Source organism: Anomaloglossus baeobatrachus, chromosome 6 (genome assembly GCF_048569485.1).
Source record: "Anomaloglossus baeobatrachus isolate aAnoBae1 chromosome 6, aAnoBae1.hap1, whole genome shotgun sequence".
Classification (NCBI taxonomy): domain Eukaryota; kingdom Metazoa; phylum Chordata; class Amphibia; order Anura; family Aromobatidae; genus Anomaloglossus; species Anomaloglossus baeobatrachus.
The window spans coordinates 136,338,479-136,363,149 of NC_134358.1; the positions used below are offsets into that span (position 1 = coordinate 136,338,479).

At 42.5% G+C, this 24,671-nt stretch overlaps 1 protein-coding gene across 1 annotated transcript in view; it reads right to left on the minus strand.

Moving 5' to 3' along the window:
* Positions 1-24,671, minus strand: part of RP1 (RP1 axonemal microtubule associated) — a 752,859-nt gene that overhangs the window by 676,005 nt on the left and 52,183 nt on the right. Inside the window, exons 3-7 of the mRNA XM_075316343.1 lie at positions 18,533-18,699; positions 13,863-13,949; positions 12,907-13,039; positions 9,730-9,881; positions 9,454-9,532 (exon numbers count right to left, since the gene is read on the minus strand). Coding sequence (XP_075172458.1) covers positions 9,454-9,532; positions 9,730-9,881; positions 12,907-13,039; positions 13,863-13,949; positions 18,533-18,699 — 618 coding nt within the window. The remainder of the gene's footprint in view (positions 1-9,453; positions 9,533-9,729; positions 9,882-12,906; positions 13,040-13,862; positions 13,950-18,532; positions 18,700-24,671) is intronic.

A 24,671-nucleotide genomic window follows, 5' to 3' on the forward strand; every position in this document is an offset into this window, starting at 1 on the left:
CTCCGCTTGGAGTAACCCTTGCTTGATGTGTTTTTAAAAGAAGCCAAGATGAACAGAGCTGGGATCAGGAAAGACTTTGCTACCTACCCCGGTGTCATCCTGGGGACGGATAAGAATGGCGTATTTTTGAATGTGCTTGATGCAAATCAAAACATCCTGTTTGCAACTAGGGCCCAAGTGCTGCCACTGATGGGGTGGGTGTCTGTGTGGCCCAATTTTTGGAAAAAAAGGGAGACTCCGCTTGGAGTAACCCTTGCTTGCTGTGTTTTTAAAAGAAGCCAAGATGAACAGAGCTGGGATCAGCAAAGACTTTGCTACCTACCCCGGTGTCATCCTGGGGACGGATAAGAATGGCGTATTTTTGAATGTGCTTGATGCAAATCAAAACATCCTGTTTGCAACTAGGGCCCAAGTGCTGCCACTGATGGGGTGGGTGTCTGTGTGGCCCAATTTTTGGAAAAAAAGGGAGACTCCGCTTGGAGTAACCCTTGCTTGATGTGTTTTTAAAAGAAGCCAAGATGAACAGAGCTGGGATCAGGAAAGACTTTGCTACCTACCCCGGTGTCATCCTGGGGACGGATAAGAATGGCGTATTTTTGAATGTGCTTGATGCAAATCAAAACATCCTGTTTGCAACTAGGGCCCAAGTGCTGCCACTGATGGGGTGGGTGTCTGTGTGGCCCAATTTTTGGAAAAAAAGGGAGACTCCGCTTGGAGTAACCCTTGCTTGATGTGTTTTTAAAAGAAGCCAAGATGAACAGAGCTGGGATCAGCAAAGACTTTGCTACCTACCCCGGTGTCATCCTGGGGACGGATAAGAATGGCGTATTTTTGAATGTGCTTGATGCAAATCAAAACATCCTGTTTGCAACTAGGGCCCACGTGCTGCCACTGATGGGGTGGGTGTCTGTGTGGCCCAATTTTTGGAAAAAAAGGGAGACTCCGCTTGGAGTAACCCTTGCTTGATGTGTTTTTAAAAGAAGCCAAGATGAACAGAGCTGGGATCAGCAAAGACTTTGCTACCTACCCCGGTGTCATCCTGGGGACGGATAAGAATGGCGTATTTTTGAATGTGCTTGATGCAAATCAAAACATCCTGTTTGCAACTAGGGCCCAAGTGCTGCCACTGATGGGGTGGGTGTCTGTGTGGCCCAATTTTTGGAAAAAAAGGGAGACTCCGCTTGGAGTAACCCTTGCTTGATGTGTTTTTAAAAGAAGCCAAGATGAACAGAGCTGGGATCAGGAAAGACTTTGCTACCTACCCCGGTGTCATCCTGGGGACGGATAAGAATGGCGTATTTTTGAATGTGCTTGATGCAAATCAAAACATCCTGTTTGCAACTAGGGCCCAAGTGCTGCCACTGATGGGGTGGGTGTCTGTGTGGCCCAATTTTTGGAAAAAAAGGGAGACTCCGCTTGGAGTAACCCTTGCTTGATGTGTTTTTAAAAAAAGCCAAGATGAACAGAGCTGGGATCAGCAAAGACTTTGCTACCTACCCCGGTGTCATCCTGGGGACGGATAAGAATGGCGTATTTTTGAATGTGCTTGATGCAAATCAAAACATCCTGTTTGCAACTAGGGCCCAAGTGCTGCCACTGATGGGGTGGGTGTCTGTGTGGCCCAATTTTTGGAAAAAAGGGAGACTCCGCTTGGAGTAACCCTTGCTTACATTGTTTTTAAAAGAAGCCAAGATGAACAAGTCATGGGTCAGCAAAGACTTTGCTACCTACCCCGGTGTCATCCTGGGGACGGTTAATTATGGGGTATTTTTGAATGTGATTGATGCAAATCAAAACATCCTGTTTGCAACTAGGGCCCAAGTGCTGCCACTGATGGGGTGGGTGTCTGTGTGGCCCAATTTTTGGAAAAAAAGGGAGACTCCGCTTGGAGTAACCCTTGCTTGATGTGTTTTTAAAAGAAGCCAAGATGAACAGAGCTGGGATCAGGAAAGACTTTGCTACCTACCCCGGTGTCATCCTGGGGACGGATAAGAATGGCGTATTTTTGAATGTGCTTGATGCAAATCAAAACATCCTGTTTGCAACTAGGGCCCAAGTGCTGCCACTGATGGGGTGGGTGTCTGTGTGGCCCAATTTTTGGAAAAAAAGGGAGACTCCGCTTGGAGTAACCCTTGCTTGATGTGTTTTTAAAAGAAGCCAAGATGAACAGAGCTGGGATCAGCAAAGACTTTGCTACCTACCCCGGTGTCATCCTGGGGACGGATAAGAATGGCGTATTTTTGAATGTGCTTGATGCAAATCAAAACATCCTGTTTGCAACTAGGGCCCAAGTGCTGCCACTGATGGGGTGGGTGTCTGTGTGGCCCAATTTTTGGAAAAAAAGGGAGACTCCGCTTGGAGTAACCCTTGCTTGATGTGTTTTTAAAAGAAGCCAAGATGAACAGAGCTGGGATCAGCAAAGACTTTGCTACCTACCCCGGTGTCATCCTGGGGACGGATAAGAATGGCGTATTTTTGAATGTGCTTGATGCAAATCAAAACATCCTGTTTGCAACTAGGGCCCAAGTGCTGCCACTGATGGGGTGGGTGTCTATGTGGCCCAATTTTTGGAAAAAAGGGAGACTCCGCTTGGAGTAACCCTTGCTTACATTGTTTTTAAAAGAAGCCAAGATGAACAAGTCATGGGTCAGCAAAGACTTTGCTACCTACCCCGGTGTCATCCTGGGGACGGTTAATTATGGGGTATTTTTGAATGTGATTGATGCAAATCAAAACATCCTGTTTGCAACTAGGGCCCAAGTACTGCCACTGATGGGGTGGGTGTCTGTGTGGCCCAATTTTTGGAAAAAAAGGGAGACTCCGCTTGGAGTAACCCTTGCTTGATGTGTTTTTAAAAGAAGCCAAGATGAACAGAGCTGGGATCAGCAAAGACTTTGCTACCTACCCCGGTGTCATCCTGGGGACGGATAAGAATGGCGTATTTTTGAATGTGCTTGATGCAAATCAAAACATCCTGTTTGCAACTAGGGCCCAAGTGCTGCCACTGATGGGGTGGGTGTCTGTGTGGCCCAATTTTTGGAAAAAAAGGGAGACTCCGCTTGGAGTAACCCTTGCTTGATGTGTTTTTAAAAGAAGCCAAGATGAACAGAGCTGGGATCAGGAAAGACTTTGCTACCTACCCCGGTGTCATCCTGGGGACGGATAAGAATGGCGTATTTTTGAATGTGCTTGATGCAAATCAAAACATCCTGTTTGCAACTAGGGCCCAAGTGCTGCCACTGATGGGGTGGGTGTCTGTGTGGCCCAATTTTTGGAAAAAAAGGGAGACTCCGCTGGAGTAACCCTTGCTTGATGTGTTTTTAAAAGAAGCCAAGATGAACAGAGCTGGGATCAGCAAAGACTTTGCTACCTACCCCGGTGTCATCCTGGGGACGGATAAGAATGGCGTATTTTTGAATGTGCTTGATGCAAATCAAAACATCCTGTTTGCAACTAGGGCCCAAGTGCTGCCACTGATGGGGTGGGTGTCTGTGTGGCCCAATTTTTGGAAAAAAAGGGAGACTCCGCTTGGAGTAACCCTTGCTTGATGTGTTTTTAAAATAAGCCAAGATGAACAGAGCTGGGATCAGGAAAGACTTTGCTACCTACCCCGGTGTCATCCTGGGGACGGATAAGAATGGCGTATTTTTGAATGTGCTTGATGCAAATCAAAACATCCTGTTTGCAACTAGGGCCCAAGTGCTGCCACTGATGGGGTGGGTGTCTGTGTGGCCCAATTTTTGGAAAAAAAGGGAGACTCCGCTTGGAGTAACCCTTGGTTGATGTGTTTTTAAAAGAAGCCAAGATGAACAGAGCTGGGATCAGGAAAGACTTTGCTACCTACCCCGGTGTCATCCTGGGGACGGATAAGAATGGCGTATTTTTGAATGTGCTTGATGCAAATCAAAACATCCTGTTTGCAACTAGGGCCCAAGTGCTGCCACTGATGGGGTGGGTGTCTGTGTGGCCCAATTTTTGGAAAAAAGGGAGACTCCGCTTGGAGTAACCCTTGCTTACATTGTTTTTAAAAGAAGCCAAGATGAACAAGTCATGGGTCAGCAAAGACTTTGCTACCTACCCCGGTGTCATCCTGGGGATGGATAAGAATGGCGTATTTTTGAATGTGCTTGATGCAAATCAAAACATCCTGTTTGCAACTAGGGCCCAAGTGCTGCCACTGATGGGGTGGGTGTCTGTGTGGCCCAATTTTTGGAAAAAAAGGGAGACTCCGCTTGGAGTAACCCTTGCTTGATGTGTTTTTAAAAGAAGCCAAGATGAACAGAGCTGGGATCAGCAAAGACTTTGCTACCTACCCCGGTGTCATCCTGGGGACGGATAAGAATGGCGTATTTTTGAATGTGCTTGATGCAAATCAAAACATCCTGTTTGCAACTAGGGCCCACGTGCTGCCACTGATGGGGTGGGTGTCTGTGTGGCCCAATTTTTGGAAAAAAAGGGAGACTCCGCTTGGAGTAACCCTTGCTTGATGTGTTTTTAAAAGAAGCCAAGATGAACAGAGCTGGGATCAGCAAAGACTTTGCTACCTACCCCGGTGTCATCCTGGGGACGGATAAGAATGGCGTATTTTTGAATGTGCTTGATGCAAATCAAAACATCCTGTTTGCAACTAGGGCCCAAGTGCTGCCACTGATGGGGTGGGTGTCTGTGTGGCCCAATTTTTGGAAAAAAAGGGAGACTCCGCTTGGAGTAACCCTTGCTTGATGTGTTTTTAAAAGAAGCCAAGATGAACAGAGCTGGGATCAGGAAAGACTTTGCTACCTACCCCGGTGTCATCCTGGGGACGGATAAGAATGGCGTATTTTTGAATGTGCTTGATGCAAATCAAAACATCCTGTTTGCAACTAGGGCCCAAGTGCTGCCACTGATGGGGTGGGTGTCTGTGTGGCCCAATTTTTGGAAAAAAAGGGAGACTCCGCTTGGAGTAACCCTTGCTTGATGTGTTTTTAAAAAAAGCCAAGATGAACAGAGCTGGGATCAGCAAAGACTTTGCTACCTACCCCGGTGTCATCCTGGGGACGGATAAGAATGGCGTATTTTTGAATGTGCTTGATGCAAATCAAAACATCCTGTTTGCAACTAGGGCCCAAGTGCTGCCACTGATGGGGTGGGTGTCTGTGTGGCCCAATTTTTGGAAAAAAGGGAGACTCCGCTTGGAGTAACCCTTGCTTACATTGTTTTTAAAAGAAGCCAAGATGAACAAGTCATGGGTCAGCAAAGACTTTGCTACCTACCCCGGTGTCATCCTGGGGACGGTTAATTATGGGGTATTTTTGAATGTGATTGATGCAAATCAAAACATCCTGTTTGCAACTAGGGCCCAAGTGCTGCCACTGATGGGGTGGGTGTCTGTGTGGCCCAATTTTTGGAAAAAAAGGGAGACTCCGCTTGGAGTAACCCTTGCTTGATGTGTTTTTAAAAGAAGCCAAGATGAACAGAGCTGGGATCAGGAAAGACTTTGCTACCTACCCCGGTGTCATCCTGGGGACGGATAAGAATGGCGTATTTTTGAATGTGCTTGATGCAAATCAAAACATCCTGTTTGCAACTAGGGCCCAAGTGCTGCCACTGATGGGGTGGGTGTCTGTGTGGCCCAATTTTTGGAAAAAAAGGGAGACTCCGCTTGGAGTAACCCTTGCTTACATTGTTTTTAAAAGAAGCCAAGATGAACAAGTCATGGGTCAGCAAAGACTTTGCTACCTACCCCGGTGTCATCCTGGGGACGGTTAATTATGGGGTATTTTTGAATGTGATTGATGCAAATCAAAACATCCTGTTTGCAACTAGGGCCCAAGTACTGCCACTGATGGGGTGGGTGTCTGTGTGGCCCAATTTTTGGAAAAAAAGGGAGACTCCGCTTGGAGTAACCCTTGCTTGATGTGTTTTTAAAAGAAGCCAAGATGAACAGAGCTGGGATCAGCAAAGACTTTGCTACCTACCCCGGTGTCATCCTGGGGACGGATAAGAATGGCGTATTTTTGAATGTGCTTGATGCAAATCAAAACATCCTGTTTGCAACTAGGGCCCAAGTGCTGCCACTGATGGGGTGGGTGTCTGTGTGGCCCAATTTTTGGAAAAAAAGGGAGACTCCGCTTGGAGTAACCCTTGCTTGATGTGTTTTTAAAAGAAGCCAAGATGAACAGAGCTGGGATCAGGAAAGACTTTGCTACCTACCCCGGTGTCATCCTGGGGACGGATAAGAATGGCGTATTTTTGAATGTGCTTGATGCAAATCAAAACATCCTGTTTGCAACTAGGGCCCAAGTGCTGCCACTGATGGGGTGGGTGTCTGTGTGGCCCAATTTTTGGAAAAAAAGGGAGACTCCGCTGGAGTAACCCTTGCTTGATGTGTTTTTAAAAGAAGCCAAGATGAACAGAGCTGGGATCAGCAAAGACTTTGCTACCTACCCCGGTGTCATCCTGGGGACGGATAAGAATGGCGTATTTTTGAATGTGCTTGATGCAAATCAAAACATCCTGTTTGCAACTAGGGCCCAAGTGCTGCCACTGATGGGGTGGGTGTCTGTGTGGCCCAATTTTTGGAAAAAAAGGGAGACTCCGCTTGGAGTAACCCTTGCTTGATGTGTTTTTAAAATAAGCCAAGATGAACAGAGCTGGGATCAGGAAAGACTTTGCTACCTACCCCGGTGTCATCCTGGGGACGGATAAGAATGGCGTATTTTTGAATGTGCTTGATGCAAATCAAAACATCCTGTTTGCAACTAGGGCCCAAGTGCTGCCACTGATGGGGTGGGTGTCTGTGTGGCCCAATTTTTGGAAAAAAAGGGAGACTCCGCTTGGAGTAACCCTTGGTTGATGTGTTTTTAAAAGAAGCCAAGATGAACAGAGCTGGGATCAGGAAAGACTTTGCTACCTACCCCGGTGTCATCCTGGGGACGGATAAGAATGGCGTATTTTTGAATGTGCTTGATGCAAATCAAAACATCCTGTTTGCAACTAGGGCCCAAGTGCTGCCACTGATGGGGTGGGTGTCTGTGTGGCCCAATTTTTGGAAAAAAGGGAGACTCCGCTTGGAGTAACCCTTGCTTACATTGTTTTTAAAAGAAGCCAAGATGAACAAGTCATGGGTCAGCAAAGACTTTGCTACCTACCCCGGTGTCATCCTGGGGATGGATAAGAATGGCGTATTTTTGAATGTGCTTGATGCAAATGTAGCTGTGAAGTGTACAACTGGGGCACAACTGCTGCCACTGAAGGGGTGGGTGTGTGTGTGGCCCAATTTTTGGAAAAAATGGAGACTCCGCTTGGAGTCACCTTGCGGTGTTTTACATGATTTTAGAAGGGCGTGCCATGCCTATATCTGTGTGTCCTCCTCTTTTTCCTTGTCCAGCTGTTTTGTTTTCGCATGAGTATATGTCCTTGTCACTTTCCAATGTGTTTGAGTTGTTTGTCACCTTTAGGACACCTTTGAGGGTGTTTTCTAGGTGTTTTTCTGTGTTTGTGATTGCCTGCCATTGTTTCCTATGCAGTTCGAGTTCGGTTCGTCGAACGTTCGACGAACCGAACTCGAACGGGAGGTCCGTTCGGCGAACCAACCTCGAGCCGAACCGCGACCGGTTCGCTCATCTCTACTCGCTACTGACCAGACCACGATTTTTGGTAAATGAACGACGTGTCACAGACCAATGATTTTTGCCTCTTTTGCGATCGTTTAAGGTCGCTCATAGGTGTTACATGCTGCGATGTCGCTAACAACAACGGATGTGCGTCACAAACACCGTGACCCCGACGATATATCGTTAGCGATGTCGCAACGTGAAATGGCCCTTTAGAGTACTATGCCTTTAAACAATATGGGACAGCCCATATGATGAAGTCATATCTCTGAAAGCTCCTGATAGGTTTATTGGCAACATCTAAGTTAATTAGGGACACATCTGTGGATGTATTTTAATGAGCACTTGAAACATGCTGTTTCTTTGTGTAGCATAATTTTAAAGTCCAAAGAAATAAGCCAAGATCTCAGGAAGAGAATTGTGGACTTGCACAAGTGTGGTTTATTCTCGGGTGTAATTTCCAGATACCTGAAGGTGCCTTGTTCATCTGTACAAACAATTGTATGCAAGTACAAACAAGATGGGAATGTGCAGCCTTCAAGAAGGAGACAGGTTCTGTGTACAAGACATGAACGTGCTTTGGTCAGACATGTGCATATCAACCCAAGAGTAGAAGCAAAAGACCTTGTGAAGATGGTAAGATTGTATCATTATCCACAGTGAAATGAGCGCTGCATCAACATGGGCTGAAAGGCCACTTGGCCAAGAAGAAGCTATTACTCCAAAAGAAGCAAAAAAAACCCCAAAACAGATTAATGTTTGCAAATGCACACAGAAACAAAGTCCTTTATTTTTGGAGACATGTCCTGTGCTTTGACAAAACTAAAATTGAACTGTTTGGCCATAATGACCATCATTATGTTTGGAGGAGAAAGGAAGAAACTTTGAAGCCTAAGAACACCATCCCAACTGAGAAAAATATGTGGGTGGCAGGATCATGTTGTGGGGCTTGTTTTGCTGCAGGAGAGACTGGTGCACTTCATAAAATAGATGGCATCATGAGGAAAGACGATTATGTGACAATACTGAAGCAAGGCAACATCTAAAGATATTAGCCAGGAACTTAAATCTTGGGTGGAAATGGGTCTTCCAAATGGCCAATGACACGACGCATAATGCCAAAGTGGATACAAAGGGGCTTAAGGATAGCAAAGTCAATGTTTTGGAGCATCACAAAGCCCTGATTTCAATCCTACTGAAAATGTATGGGTAAAACTGAAAAGGCCGGTGAGAGCAAGGTGACCTATAAACATGGCTCAGTTACACCAGTTCAGTCAGGTGGAATGGGCCCAAATTCCTACCAACTATTGTGAGCTGCTTGTGGAAGGAAATCCAAAACGTTTCACACAAGTCAAACAGTTTATGGGCAATGGTACCAAATAGTAAGGAAATGTATGTAAACTTTTGACTTTGCTGAAAGTAATAAAAATGCCTTAAAACATTCTCTCTCTCATTATTCTGGTATTTGGCAAATATAAATAATTTTGGTTCCTAATTGACTGAAAACGTGAAAGGTTTATTCTGATTTCATGTCAGAGAGTGAGAAAAACATGCATATGTGTCTTTTTAGATAGTGTATGTAAACTTCTGGTTTAAACTGTAGATGCATATAGTTTTTAATTTGCATATTTTAATTGTATATGCTATAAGTTAGCATAATAAAAACTTGCTATATATATATATATATATATATATATATATCAAGTTTAGGTGCTTGTTAACATGAGCGCAATCTATAAGTAACTTTGGCATCTTAAACATGACTTTACAAATCAATACCTTTAATTGCAATTCTATAATGTTTTGACACTGTAATATTGAGTATTGACTATTGAGAGCAGTATTTTATATTCCTTGCCTGATTCAAGTCCATCATGGCCTATAATTACTGTGTGTAAATCACCAAGATGAACAGCTTCCAAAAAGAAGGTATCTGTCTGCAAAAATTAACAAAAAAGTAAACATTGAAAAAAGTCAGACAATCTCTATGTATGACATATATAATGATCTATATTGCTATGGAGATCTGAGTGATCATGAATAATAGTCTGTTATGTAAATTATTTAAATTATTGTATTAATATAAACATAATCATGATATCAGTCCAGCTATTTGTATGTGGCATGAACTTACTTGTCCTTTAATAAATGGGGTTGGCTTGTTTGATTTCTGTAGTTGCCTGGAGCCTGTGTCCCCATATTGCCCCTGCAGTGATATATACACATTGGCTTCTGTCCCAGCGTTCCACAGATCACCTGTTACCACCTCCATTTTATAATTTGTCACTTCAATAAAAAAAATACATAAAAATATGTGTATAAAAAAGTTAAGAATATGCATGAAAAATAATGAGGCAATAACCACTCTGAACTACTAAGGAATGTTAACTATCCAGCCAAAATAGAGCAACATCTAATAAAAATATCTCCACTGTAAAATCCTTGAACCATTGTCCTCAAAATGGACTTCTATTATGTAGGAGTCGAAGGAGGTTTCAAAATCGATGATACATGAGCACAAATGACTCTAGTGCAGTCACACAACGTACATTTAGGCTGGAGCTAGACAGTGCTACATTAATTTCTCTTACAAATCATGCAATTAAAAATATTTGTGCATCTTGACTGACAATTGCCAATTTTAGAGCTATGAATTTGTTTTACAAAAACAGCCAAGACTCTGATACGTCACATGCAAGTGATAGTCACGTGACACATATCACACTGTAACCCTAGCCTTAAAGAGGTTGTCCACTACGTTTACATTGATGGCCTATCTTTAGGATAGATCATCAATGGCTGATTGACCGGGGTCCAACACACCACACCCCCATCGATCAGCTGCTCTCAGTGCTGGCAGCAGCAAGTGGCCGGAAATGCCCAGTTCCGGTGTTGTCCCCTCTTTTGATAGCGGCTGTGGCCGGGTAATGCACATCTGCCTCCTGTTGATTTGAATGAGAAGCAGATGTGCAGTACCCGGCCGTAGCCATTATTAGTTGATGAAACAGCTCCGGAAGTGAACATTTTTGGCTGCCTGCTGCCGCCAAAGGCATCAAAAACAGCTGATCGTTGTGAGATGACGGGTGTCGTACCCTGGCCGATCAGGCATTAATGACCTATCCTACGTATAGGCCATTAATGTAAAACTTGTGGACAACCTCAAGCCTTAATGCTCAGAATAAAATATTCACTGTTATTGTACAGAAATGAAATCTAAGTAGGAAGGAACGTAGAGACATTGCTCATTGAGGTTGTTCCTTCCTCCTTAGATTTAATTTCTGTATAATAACAGAGAATATGATTTACTTACTCTAGTTGATTTAGGATTTACTTACTCTAGTTGATTTACTTACTCCAGAGAGCTGCTATTTTGTCAATTAGGCAAAATATTCCCTGTTGTCCAGTTGGAACCTTAAATTCTCCTCTCATAACTTGTCCCATACCTCATCCAGAGGATCAAGAAGGGAAAGGACATTGCATAATTTAACTTCACAAATCTGAATTTCAGGTTGCAGGTAGAGTGAGGCTTCGAGTGCATCTTTTATCATTGATTTTCCTCTTCATTTCTCAAATCCACATATTAAATATTTCAGGGCATATTTCAAGCTTTCCATTTAAACAACTATTAAAATAACTTGTAATAATCATTTTCCATAATCATTTATGGAAAGTGAGAATCATTTTATTAAATTTGTGTTATTAAGAAATCTGAAAATGGTAACATCTACTAAAAGCATTCTTCTTTAGAATAAAGGGATCCGAGCAAGAAAGCAGCATTTGTTTCAAGTTATAAACAGCTCTTGTGGCCACAATTCATAGACAATTTAATAAAAGATGAATAGAGGTCACCATATTCAAAAATGCTATTAAATAGTCTAATTGATGAAACATAGAACAATATTTACAGATTTACCATTTGATTTAGTTTTTTTTAAATAATTGATTTTATAAATGAGCAACTTTTGTAATCCAAATGCAATGTAATTGGATTGGCTAATAAAACTGCATATAAACGAGTCAGCTTCTATTCTATCAAACATGTTACGGTAAAATTTAATTTTAAGCAGTGTATGGTAAAAATAACCCAGTGTGTCCTGGCACTAATAAAAATACATGGTAAAATACATTGCAAGCTGAGCGACTATGAGGACAGTTTGATACTTTCTATACTAAGGTTGGCTGAAAATGTTCTTTTGCATAAATAACAATGAAGGTATTTGCTTTCAATTAATTGAAAAATACCTGAATTTTAGGTATTTATTTAGCAGGAATGTGTATAAATGAGGAATAACACTATTACTAGTCACTATGACCTGAATCCTAAATTTGTATTAGTTTACTCCTCTGTAGCCTCTATGTTTTATTTTCATTTGTCTCTGGCTTAGTGCGTAGGGACTAGCAGCTATGGTATCTGCCATTGGTGGAACCTGTGCAGCTGCACAGGTCCTAAGAGGTAAGGGGGCTCATTGCTACCTCCAATGCAGGTATAATATTACTTAATGATGAGCCATTGGACTGCAAGGGGCCCGTATATTGTACTTGCGCAGGGGCCCTTTCTTGTTTGTGTCCTCCAGTGTTATTTGCCATACACAGAGACAAGAGTAGAGGAATGGTCTGTGTGCACTATATATATATATATATATATATATATATATATATATATATATATATATATATATATATATATATTTATTTATATCACATGTTAAGAAGCAGCCACATGGAGGACATAATACTGCATTTTTGAGCAGTGTCTTTATGAAGACAACTCGGGGGTGAGGTAAAAGATAGATTAGAAAGATTTAGCAAGGGTACAAATATCACACATTAAAGTGGCAGTCCTGAACGTTAATATGTATCACCTATCCTTAGGATAGGTCATCAATGTCTGATCAGAAGGGGTGCGACAATCGGCACCCCCACTAATCAGCTATTCCCGATTGCACTATCAGCCAGAACCACTTAGTTACATGGAGCTGCACAGCACAGCCCCATCACTGGATAGTGGCTGTGGCCAGGCACTACCATGCTCAGGTGCTCGGTATTCGTAACGAGCAGTTGGATGTTCGGATGGACATGTATTTGAATACCCGAGTATAATGAAAGTTAATGTAGGAGTCAAACATTTTTCTGGAAGATTTCCCAGAAAAATGCTCACGTTACTCATAGACTTCCATTATACTCGGGTACTCGACTTACGCCCATGTGAGCATCCAACTGCTCCTAAAGTGTACCGAGTACCTGAGCATGGTAGTGCTTGCTCAAGACTATGTCAAAGATAACACTCTTGTAAAAGTAAAATTGCAGTTACCTGACAATTTGGAATGACCCTGTCTTGGCACAGGAACTTCCCTGCAGATTTCCCCATCATCCTTGTCACGTGAAAGCCAGCGATTTACTTTGATACTGAATTGTTCATTTGAAAATATATCCACCAGCTGTACCTGTTGTGTAAAATGCAGTATATTGTTATGCTCATTTATTACACTGCCTCTAGAGGCCTAGAGGGGTATGCGCCCATACTGTCTCACTCTGCTTTTTGCAGATATCATTGCCATAATATATTGTGACAAGTGGCATAAAGGGTGTTTCATGGAGACCTTACAGGATTTTCTCATTAAGACAACACTGTCATGTTCTTATTTAGTCCGAGTTATCTTTCTCTTAAGATGGCCATATTCTATAGATGCTGTTGACTGAACACTTGTTTAGTTAATAGCTATTCTAAGCTATTCCAAGAAATCTATCTTTTCTCATTAGAGAGGCGAGTAGACACTGCCAGCCACCTCCAATGGCGGTTTATCGGCTTGACAATATGCTCAAAACTTCGTTCCAATGACATCCGTAATCAAGCAAGAGTTATGGTGTCCCTATACACCTTAAATTACTGGTCTTGTTAAACTTGGATCTGGTCAGCATTTATCTAATGTATATCTCTATCTTTACATGAGAAGAGGAACTTAAAAAATAACTAGGTTTATGGTAAATACTCAAGTTTCCACAATATTTGAATGCATTAATAACATGAAGCTAGATTTGTATCAGATGTAAATTGGTCTTTTTAAATAAAAAATATGACAAGTATTGAATTGATATATCACAACCAGTAGGAGTGAGCACGAGAAAGCACATCCATTTCCTTTTCTATTATAATATGTATTAAGGGTTTATACTTTCAGACACCACAGTCTGAATTGAATTTTCAGTAGAGACATACTTAATGGTACTAGACATGTTCTATAAGCTTTTACTTATATAGTTAATTACCTCTTCACAGTGCCATCCTGGGGAAACTCCAGAATTTGTGTGCCCTATTCGTATTTTATACACTTCTCCAATGTCTCCTATGCTAATCTGAGGAAGAGAAAATGTAAAAGAAAATGAAGACGATCTAAAGACATCAACATTTCCAGTCCTGTCATATCCAATTTAAATAACTGAATTTTAGAAAAGCCATTTAAACAAGCCCTGTCGGCTGTCCTGGCACGTCAGCTTTAGTAAGTACTTGTAGAATTCATGAGATCATTTTTGGGTATTTTTTTAACAACTCTGGGACACTCAGACATTGTCAAATCAGTGCTAACAGTACCAGGATGGGTAAGAAACAACCCACTGGAATATTGGTAACTCTCTGTTATCAACTGATCACATTTCCAAGAGGATCTGCAGAAAAGCTAAATCTGCACTAATCTGGGGATCATTTGTATGTGTCTTTTGGTACATTTATTATGTGCTTTTGATAGTTATTGGTTAGTATGTGGAAATTCCTACCGGAATAGAATGAAGCTTAAGACAAAAGGATATTTACTTTACAGTGCCAATTTGTGCCAAAAGAGCACCAATTTTTTGCCTACATTTTTGGACTAAAGTACGACAACTAATAGGTAATATAAACTTAGACAAAACAGTTATGGATGTGCAAAACGTATCATAAAGCAGGAAGAACTTTGATCATTTTGACACTTTTATAGTCACTTAGTCCCTTTGTTCTAAAAAATATATTCCTGAATTGCTGCTTCATGGGAGATAGAAGTCTTAATATGTGAAGAAAACTGATAGATTCTCTTTAATTAAGACCTCATTCACAATGCCATATAAACCACTTAACATCAAAGCTAGAGATGAGTGAACGTTTTAAAATGCAAAATTGCGGGCTTGGTTGAATTTTAAACAAAAATATGATTTGCGGGAGAGAGACATATTTTATCAATATGAATAGTCTAATCCACTTAATCGGTGAATCTGGAGATGGAAACAAACTCTGTTGTACATAGTATCATTCCTACACCCAACTGTGTTTTACTGGTTATCATGGATCTCCGATGACACAGTGGTGTACTGATCAACACTGTACAAGGTAAGAAAATCTGCTTTATAAGCTGGGAAGCTTTATGGGGTAGCCCCTCTAGCCGCACAAAACGGTATTTGCCGACTCTCTAATGCTTCACCAGTGTGTGAAATGGTGCCAACCAAGTTTTGTTATCTTTTTTCCAAATCTAATGTTATAGTGTTTGAAACCACGGTGATTTGCAAATTTCAGGAAATTCTACTTAAACTCAATCCTCCATGTATCAATCTGCTCATCTCTGGTCAAAGCCATTTTTTTATTTTAATTATTTCATCCTCTTTTTCTAAGAGCTATGAATCCTTTATGTAAACATAATGCTTGTGTGATAATCCTACTTTACCCATGGCAGCGCGGCATTCATCCCTATTTATTCAACAGTCATCAGGTAATTTTTAATCTTAGTGAAAACTGTAAACAGATACCAAGAAAAACAATACCATTGTTACATTACTTTCCCACCATTCCATTTTTTTTTAGTACATTATATGGTAAAATACATGCTGTCAGTCTAAGGCCTGAAACACACATCCCTGAAAAGCACGCACGTGTAATACGGGCCGTTTTTCAGGGCCGTGATCCGTTTTTATGTCCGTTTTTATGGTACGTGTGGCATCCGTGTGAACGGCGTATGCTAACCGCGTGTGCATGTGGAATATCCGTGTGTGCGTGAGATACGTAACTGACATGTGATTGTTTTGTCCATGTGAAATGGTACATGTGTGATGCAAAATGTCGTTGATGCATGCCCGCTGACAGCAGACAGAGTTGCGCATAGAGAATGTACTCGGGTGAACTGTACCCGACTTCATTGTCATACCGCGGCTCTGTCTGTGTCGCGTCCTGATTAGCGGTCACCCGTGAAGGACTCACCGGTGACCGCTAATCCCCTGAGTGACTGAAGTGAGCAGCGCGATTAGCGCTGCCGTCACTCAGGTTACCCACGGCTAGCTGGAGTCACCCACCCGTGACCGCAAGTCACCTGTGATTTCATCTCTGTCACTCGGGTGACTTGCAGTCACAATTGGAGGATCCAGCGGTGGCTGAGAGTAACCTGAGTGACAGCACAGCTGATCGCGCGGCTCACCTCCGTTGCTGTGTGGAGCTGGCAGGAGCGGCGGAGTTCTTCTGCAGCTCCTGTCACCTTCATGAAGCAGAGCTGGAAGCGACGTGGGACCTCCATGGATTACGCCGGACATGGATGGCTTTTTTGGGCTTAATAAAGTGGTGAACGAGGGTATTTGTTAGTGTTTATGATTCCAAATAAAGGATTTATTCGGGTGTATGTGTTTATTTACTGTAACTTACAGATTAATCATGGAAGGTATCTCGGGGAGACGCCTGACATGATTAATCTTGGACTTAGTGGCAGCTATGGACTGCTGCCATTAACTCCTTATTACCCTGATTGCCAACGCACCAGGGCAAATCGGGAAGAGTCGGGTAGAGTCCCAGAACTGTCGCATCTAATGGATGCGGCTATTCTGGGCTGCTGCTGGCTGAAATTGTTAGGCTGGGGGGATCCCCATAATGTGGGGCTCCCCATCCTGAGAATACCAGCCTTCAGCCGTTTGACTTTACCCTGGCTGGTATCTAAATGAGGGGAACCGCACGTCGTTTTTTTAAAATTAATTATTTATTTATTTTCCTGCTCGATATTGACACGCCCACCGGCGGCTGTGATTAGTTGCGGTGAGACAGCTGTCACTCAGCATGGGAGCGTGTCTCACTGCAACCAATCATAGGCGCCGGTGGGCGGGGAAAGCAGGGAATACGAGATTGATTAATGAGCGGCCAGCTTTTTCAAAATAGTAAAAGCCGCCGCAGTTTTTAACAGCTGTGCAGCGCCGCGCCGGTGATCAGGGAATGGTGAGTATGAGAGAGGGGGGAGACTGACCGACATGGACAGAGAGAAAGAGGGACAGACAAGACAGAGAGACCGACCAAGGGACTGAGGGAGATTGACCGACATACACAGAAAAAGAAAGAATGACCGACATCGCTAGAAAAAAGCACAAAACGTACACAGAGCATAAGGAGATGCATACGTGTTTACTAACATGTGCGCACATACCCATAGACTTTCATTGGGTCCTTGTGTGCGTGCTTCGTGCAGAAAATGGACATGCTTCCGTGCAAAACGGAAACACATACGGATCACGGACACACGGACATTATGGAATAACGCACTTTTGACCTCAAACAAAGATTAACATTGGTGCACGTTTGTTTTAACGGATGTGTGTTGGAGGCCTAAGAGATAGTCTCTCCCCCATGGCAGCTCGGCATTCATCCCTATCTATCAACGGTCACCTACCTGTGTACGGCGGGACCGCAGCAGCCATGCTGTACAAATGCACTACAGTTAGTTGTGACTCACACAACAATACAAGTTAAGCTCCCCCAGTTGGTTATCTCCAGGTACCATCTGATAAGGCCCTATCTTTGCTCTTCTTATCTTCCAGTTTTTCTACTATAAGGCCTTTTTTGTTAAGTTTTTGCTATGTTTTTTAGCTGTAGATTTACCTTGGCTTTATGGAAATCCATGCTAATAAAATTTGTCAAATACCTGCATTTTTGATCAGGTTTTTAAAGAATGAGCATGTCAATTCTATGTTGCAGATTTGCTGCGTTTTTTCATTGATGCAACCCATTTTGTGGAAAAAAAGCAGCAAATCTGCACCAAATCTGCAGCAAAAACGACTCTAAAAAATGCACCAAAAACGAACCAAAAACGCAGATGACTAAAAGGAGATTTCCTGCCACAAAATCAGGTTTTGGTCAAGAAAAAACTTACCAAAAAAGCCCTGTGTGAACATAGCCTAAAAATGGCCTGACAACACAATTCTGCTAGTCAGAATGGTTCCAGCAATATTAAACTTATGTTTATATTTTTTGTAGTAAAAAAAATTTGAAGTATATAAAAAAAATATTGGCTTTTGTAGTCATTTTCTGAAACCATTAAAGGACTTGTCCTGGATTTTATATTGATGGTCTATCCTTCAAATAAATAGGGGGCAGATGTACACCACCAAGCCGCAGCCTCAATACTGTTAACAGAGCTGTGCCTTTCAACTCCACCACTGAGCACATCGGAAGAGCTGATTGCCAGGGGTGCTGGGTGTTGCACCCCCAATGACCAGATATTAATGACCTATCCTAAGGATAAGCCATCAATATAAAAAGCTTCGCCAACCCAATTAACTTTCTTATTTATGTGTTGCTAGATATCAGTAAGGGTTTGTGTTTTCTATGCTGAACTGTACTTTTTATTTGTTCACTATTGGGGTCCATCCAATGTTTTGATCAGTTCTTACTGAATTTGTTTTTAATGTGCGGTGCCTGAAAAACAGCCATTTTGGCATTCAGTTTTATTTTTCTTTACACCGTTTGCCAATTTATTTTTTATTTCGGTGAAGTATTTGCAACAGTTAAGTGCTGCGATCAGAGATTGACAGCGGTATTTAAATGGCTAAACAGCAGCAATCTGAGATTGCTCATATCACTGACGTTAGAGTTATGTGTCAGCTGCACATTGCATACTCAGCTGGCACTGACAAACCTGACGGTGAGTGTGTGTTTATGTACATACATCAAAGGTATCTTCATGGCCACTCTGGAATAGATCTTCATCATCATTACTGTACAGAAACACAGGAGCCGATGGCCTGAGATGTCCATAGAATATGATGTATACTTGCGACGTGGTTCCAGCAGATTCCATTGCACTAGTGAAAATAGATACTTTCCATTTTCCAGCTGAATGAATAAATGATAAAATAAAGAAGATATGTGAATACGTTATTCCTTAGAGATAGACAATTATCTAATATAAGAATTAGCCCTTATGCCCATAGATGCAGTTTGGGGGAGTTAATCTTACTGACAAATTCCCTTGAAATCTATTCATGTAATATTTATGTAATGTTTGTCTTTTTATATAAGATTTATTAGTTTGTGATAGTAAATTATAGTTTCAAATGAGTTTGCAGCAGGATTTCACACCCAAAATTATTTCTCCTGAGTGAAGTAACATTTCTGGTGAGACACATGGCGGTGCACTCCTCCATTGATAAGATTTGACAAATCTATTAAATGGTGTACGCCTCTAAATTTGGTGTAGCTTATTCCCGGACACCCCTCATTAACTGTGGTGTACGAAACTCCAGTCTTAATAAATCGGGGTCATAGTCTCCAAAGTAGTGAGCCATAAATGTGGCCAACAATAGAAGAGATATCACAACAAGCTTTCTAATCATTTAACCCATATGTGGCTTCTGTTACTTGGAGAAACAATGGGATGTATGCAGTAAAGTTATCCCAAAATTAAATATTGAAGAAAAGGAAGGAAATGACATTCAAAAGGACTGCAATTTAGTCATTGTTTTCTGGCTATTGCAGCTAATCCAAAAAACAGAAACCTTCCACAAATCAGATGATTATGTGATCTGATCACCTTTATGGCATTGCAGAAGACTAATGTTTCATTCACAAGAGCAGATAGTGGTTTAAGTGAGTAACAATGTGCATGTAACTCACGACTAGCAAAAGATGTGATAGGGCCAGCATTAGGGCAGCGCAAAATCAGGATCCCCAATTCTTTGAGGGGCCCCTAGCGTTTACAGCAGGAGCTACACTGAGTGTAATCAGTGTACCTTCCAATGTGAAGACTGCTTGAGGACCATTGGAGACATCACAATCATCTATTAGTGATCGCTCTGTGCTGATCATTCTTCACCAACATGTGTAAAGAGGCCAAGAAACAAGCACAGAACAACTGCAATATTATCGATGACACTTATTTAACAGTCTAAGCTTAGCGCATGTACTCGTAAATATTCCCTGAGTGTTTGGGTGTGATGGAGCAATATGTGAGCATATAGGACACACTTTAATCTTTTGCCCAGGGCTCAACTTTGTATAAAACCGGCCCTTGGTTTGAGAGAAGTGTTTGAACTGGAGGAAAATCATGAATGAAATGGTTTAATAGTGATCATTCCACTCCTCCTTTTTGCAGGTTTACTCATTGAACGATGAAAAAAGAAAAAATGCAAGCTTACCCAGTTGATTAAATAGATAGGCTGCTATTCCATACAGGCGCTCAGCATCGCATAAATGGCAGGAGCTCTTGCCACTAATTGATATGAAGGAAGGATAAATCCAGTGAGCCAGGCTTGTAATGAATAAAAAATATTTTTCTTTATTTCAAACGTAGATTAAAAATCTTTTTCCATAGCAGCATAGTACAAATACAGGCAGAGATGAGAAAATTACTGCTGTAAAGCGCACGGCAAGACGCGTTTCGGCTAAACCTTAGCCGAAACGTGTCTTGCCGAGGGCTTTACAGCAGTAATTTTCTCATCTCTGCCTGTATTTGTACTTTGCTGCTATGGAAAAAGATTTAAACCAGGCTCGCTGGATTTATCCTTCCTTCATACTCATTGAACGAGTGCACAATCTCTGTTTACATTACACAATATTCAAAAGGCGAAATAGAATTTTTTCACTCACTTAATAGATTTTTTTTTTTGCACAATGAACAAGTGTTTTTCTAATCAACCCATTCACATTATCGGATTTCCATGAGTGATGGATCATTACCATTAGAATCAGGAAAAGGCCCCTTAAAAGTATGTATTAGTCACATCAAAGTCCAGAACTGTTTGCTTATTAGGGTCAGCACACACGGCAAGAAAAACAGTGTGAATGGAATGCGATAAAACATCGCATTCCACTCGGACCAATATTACTCTATGGGGCAGCTCCCATGAGTGAATGTTTTCTCATCCCTAATCGGAACAAGAAAACAGTCACAGTATGCTGCAGGTGGAATATGGTCCTGTTTCACTCGCACACATAAATATTTTGATAATTTAAAGGGAATCTGTTACCAGGTCTGTGCTACATCATCTGAGAGCAACATAATGTAGGCAAAGAGATTCTGAAACTAACCATGTTAACTTAGATGATATGATGCAACTGATCTGACTTTATCTCAGAATTGAGTGTAGCAGCACTGAGAGAGCTGCCCCTGCACACACCAGAATCTCAATAAAGATTGTGCATCGACTGTGAGGCGTCACTCACATTAGGTGGGGTACAAGGAGGAGGCTCCAGCAACACATGCAGTGGAATCAGTACCAAGTTTAACTTTTTATAGAAGTGTGGTAAATAATGAAGCCTGAGTTGAGAAGAGTGATAGTATGACAGAAACTGAGCAAGCCTCTGACAGGAAAACTGTACAGCTGCTTTGCCAAGTGGTGCCAGTAGAGTGTGCTCCTAAGTATATTCTGAATTAGCAGAATGACCACTCTGTGGTTAAGTACATTTATAGTCTGGCCTTGAAAGGCCTGTGAGAATTCTGTGTGGTCTACCACTGATGTGGGTAATGTCAGCTACATGCTGTGATTATCTCTGTAAAGTCTGCTAGGGTTGTGGATTAGAGTGGTGAATTCAAAGCCATGGACACATGTACAGTTAGGTCCAGAAATATTTGGACAGTGACACAATTTTCTCGAGTTGGGCTCTGCATGCCACCACATTGGATTTGAAATGAAACCTCTACAACAGAATTCAAGTGCAGATTGTAACGTTTAATTTGAAGGTTTGAACAAAAATATCTGATAGAAATTGCAGGAATTGTACACATTTCTTTACAAACACTCCACATTAGGAGGTCAAAAGTAATTGGACAAATAAACCAAACCCAAACAAAATATTTTTATTTTCAATATTTTGTTGCGAATCCTTTGGAGGCAATCACTGCCTTAAGTCTGGAACCCATGGACATCACCAAACGCTGGGTTTCCTCCTTCTTAATGCTTTGCCAGGCCTTTACAGCCACAGCCTTCAGGTCTTGCTTGTTTGTGGGTCTTTCCGTCTTAAGTCTGGATTTGAGCAAGTGAAATGCATGCTCAATTGGGTTAAGATCTGGTGATTGACTTGGCCATTGCAGAATGTTCCACTTTTTTGCACTCATGAACTCCTGGGTAGCTTTGGCTGTATGCTTGGGGTCATTGTCCATCTGTACTATGAAGCGCCGTCCGATCAACTTTGCGGCATTTGGCTGAATCTGGGCTGAAAGTATATCCCGGTACACTTCAGAATTCATCCGGCTACTCTTGTCTGCTGTTATGTCATCAATAAACACAAGTGACCCAGTACCATTGAAAGCCAAGCATGCCCATGCCATCACGTTGCCTCCACCATGTTTTACAGAGGATGTGGTGTGCCTTGGATCATGTGCCGTTCCCTTTCTTCTCCAAACTTTTTTCTTCCCATCATTCTGGTACAGGTTGATCTTTGTCTCACCTGTCCATAGAATACTTTTCCAGAACTGAGCTGGCATCATGAGGTGTTTTTCAGCAAATTTAACTCTGGCCTGTCTATTTTTGGAATTGATGAATGGTTTTCATCTAGATGTGAACCCTTTGTATTTACTTTCATGGAGTCTTCTCTTTACTGTTGACTTAGAGACAGATACACCTACTTCACTGAGAGTGTTCTGGACTTCAGTTGATGTTGTGAACGGGTTCTTCTTCACCAAAGAAAGTATGCAGCGATCATCCACCACTGTTGTCATCCGTGGACGCCCAGGCCTTTTTGAGTTCCCAAGCTCACCAGTCAATTCCTTTTTTCTCAGAATGTACCCGACTGTTGATTTTGCTACTCCAAGCATGTCTGCTATCTCTCTGATGGATTTTTTCTTTTTTTTTCAGCCTCAGGATGTTCTGCTTCACCTCAATTGAGAGTTCCTTAGACCGCATGTTGTCTGGTCACAGCAACAGCTTCCAAATGCAAAACCACACACCTGTAATCAACCCCAGACCTTTTAATTACTTCATTGATTACAGGTTAACGAGGGAGACGCCTTCAGAGTTAATTGCAGCCCTTAGAGTCCCTTGTCCAATTACTTTTGGTCCCTTGAAAAAGAGGAGGCTATGCATTACAGAGCTATGATTCCTAAACCCTTTCTCCAATTTGGATGTAAAAACTCTCATATTGCAGCTGGGAGTGTGCACTTTCAGCCCATATTATATATATAACTGTGTTTCTGAACATGTTTTTGTAAACAGCTTGTGAGGTAAAGCCTGGGATATGAAGAGGAATTATGACGAGAAGTCATAATTGCTCTCATCACTCCCTGGCAGTGCCCCCCTCCCTTCTTATTCTCAATGTGCAGCATCTGGAAGGTGTCACATTCCACTTACACATCCATGGCCATGTCCTGTGATATGGAAATGAGATGATGTGAGGACAATGGATCCAGGATGACTCCCTGCCGTCACCCTGTAGCTGGAGCTGCTATCTCATTAGCAAGGCTATGGAAGTAGCCAGACAGAACGACTCCAGTAAAAAATGGTTCATATCTCGCAAGCCATATTTCCGATAAATATGGCAACCATAGAAATGGTGTCTCCGCATGTGGACGATGCTGGCACACCCTTTTTATGGAAGTAGGACATTGGGAAACACACCAAACGTGATATCAGCCATATGGGAACTCGTAGACAGGTCATGAGTCCCCTCGTTCTGTAGCTAAATTCATAACTGTCACAATGAGAGCGTTGACGTCCGTCTACGACGCTCCCAGGCACAGTTATGGCCAAAATCCCCTTTTCTGGATAATTCTGATCCATGCAGGGGGAGTGGCAGTGCTTCCCCGTGAGGTCACTAAGGTAGGAGGAGACCTGGATTTGCCCAGGTTGATAACCCTGCTTCGGCCATTTTCCAAGGTTCTTCTCGCTGGGGGCACGTGTAGGAAACATCTGTGGGAGTTCCTGGAAACCTGGTCTACAGCGCCCCCCTGTGGCCAGACGCAACAAGGTAACTGATTGAACTGTGTATGCCTGTTTGTAACCCATGCTTTATCTGTAACTGTACTCTGACATATGTATATTCTGTAGATTCCCTATTGTATATATCGTAGTTCTAGTGTGCTTTAAGCTGATTAAATTATATAATTAATCTTGGGCTGTTCTGTTATCTCGATCTCGAATCCCACGTCTGTGTGTTCGGCTAATAGTTACCGTAAATCGGTTGGTGGCAGCGAATTGTGCCAAGGATTATTGTGGGGAGGCCAGTGAGATTCGGGAAGATATTATATATTCCGCCCGCGGAGGTCGGGGGAATATATACCCTACTCTCACCGGGGACCCTTCAATAATCGGCATAAGTAGTATAGCGGCCTCCTTGCTTATTGTCGGGCAATTCCATAATTGGCCTGACTATAAGAGGGGCGCTAGAGAGCGCGTCACGTGCTCTGTCTGTCGGTCGGGAGGTATAAAGGAGGGGTGACCCCACTTGTTACCCCCCGATTGTGACGTACTGGTAGCCAGCGCGGGGGATTTCTGAGTGACCCCCCCGGTGGTTTGTGACATATTGGTGGCAAGCGGTGGGATCGAGATAATAGTGTGTGTGAGTGTGAGACCCATACTCCCAGACACTAAAGACTGCCTGCAGCAGCTGTGGCTGCTGGGGTCTTCAGACTAGCTCAACACTAGAGTGTCAGAGTGCAGATACTGTAAGGTGTGTGGAGGCATCAGGTGTCAGTTCTGTGTCAGTGACCAAAGTCTGCAACAATGGCTGATAGCACCAGGAGCAAAGCCAAAGGAATGGCCGATGCTCAGGCCAGAGACGATGAGGAGGTTGTCCACGAGCCCTCCAGGAGCCCGACGCCAGAGAACAGCTCTGCAGAGGACATCGCACAACCTGGGACTGCTGGACAAGAT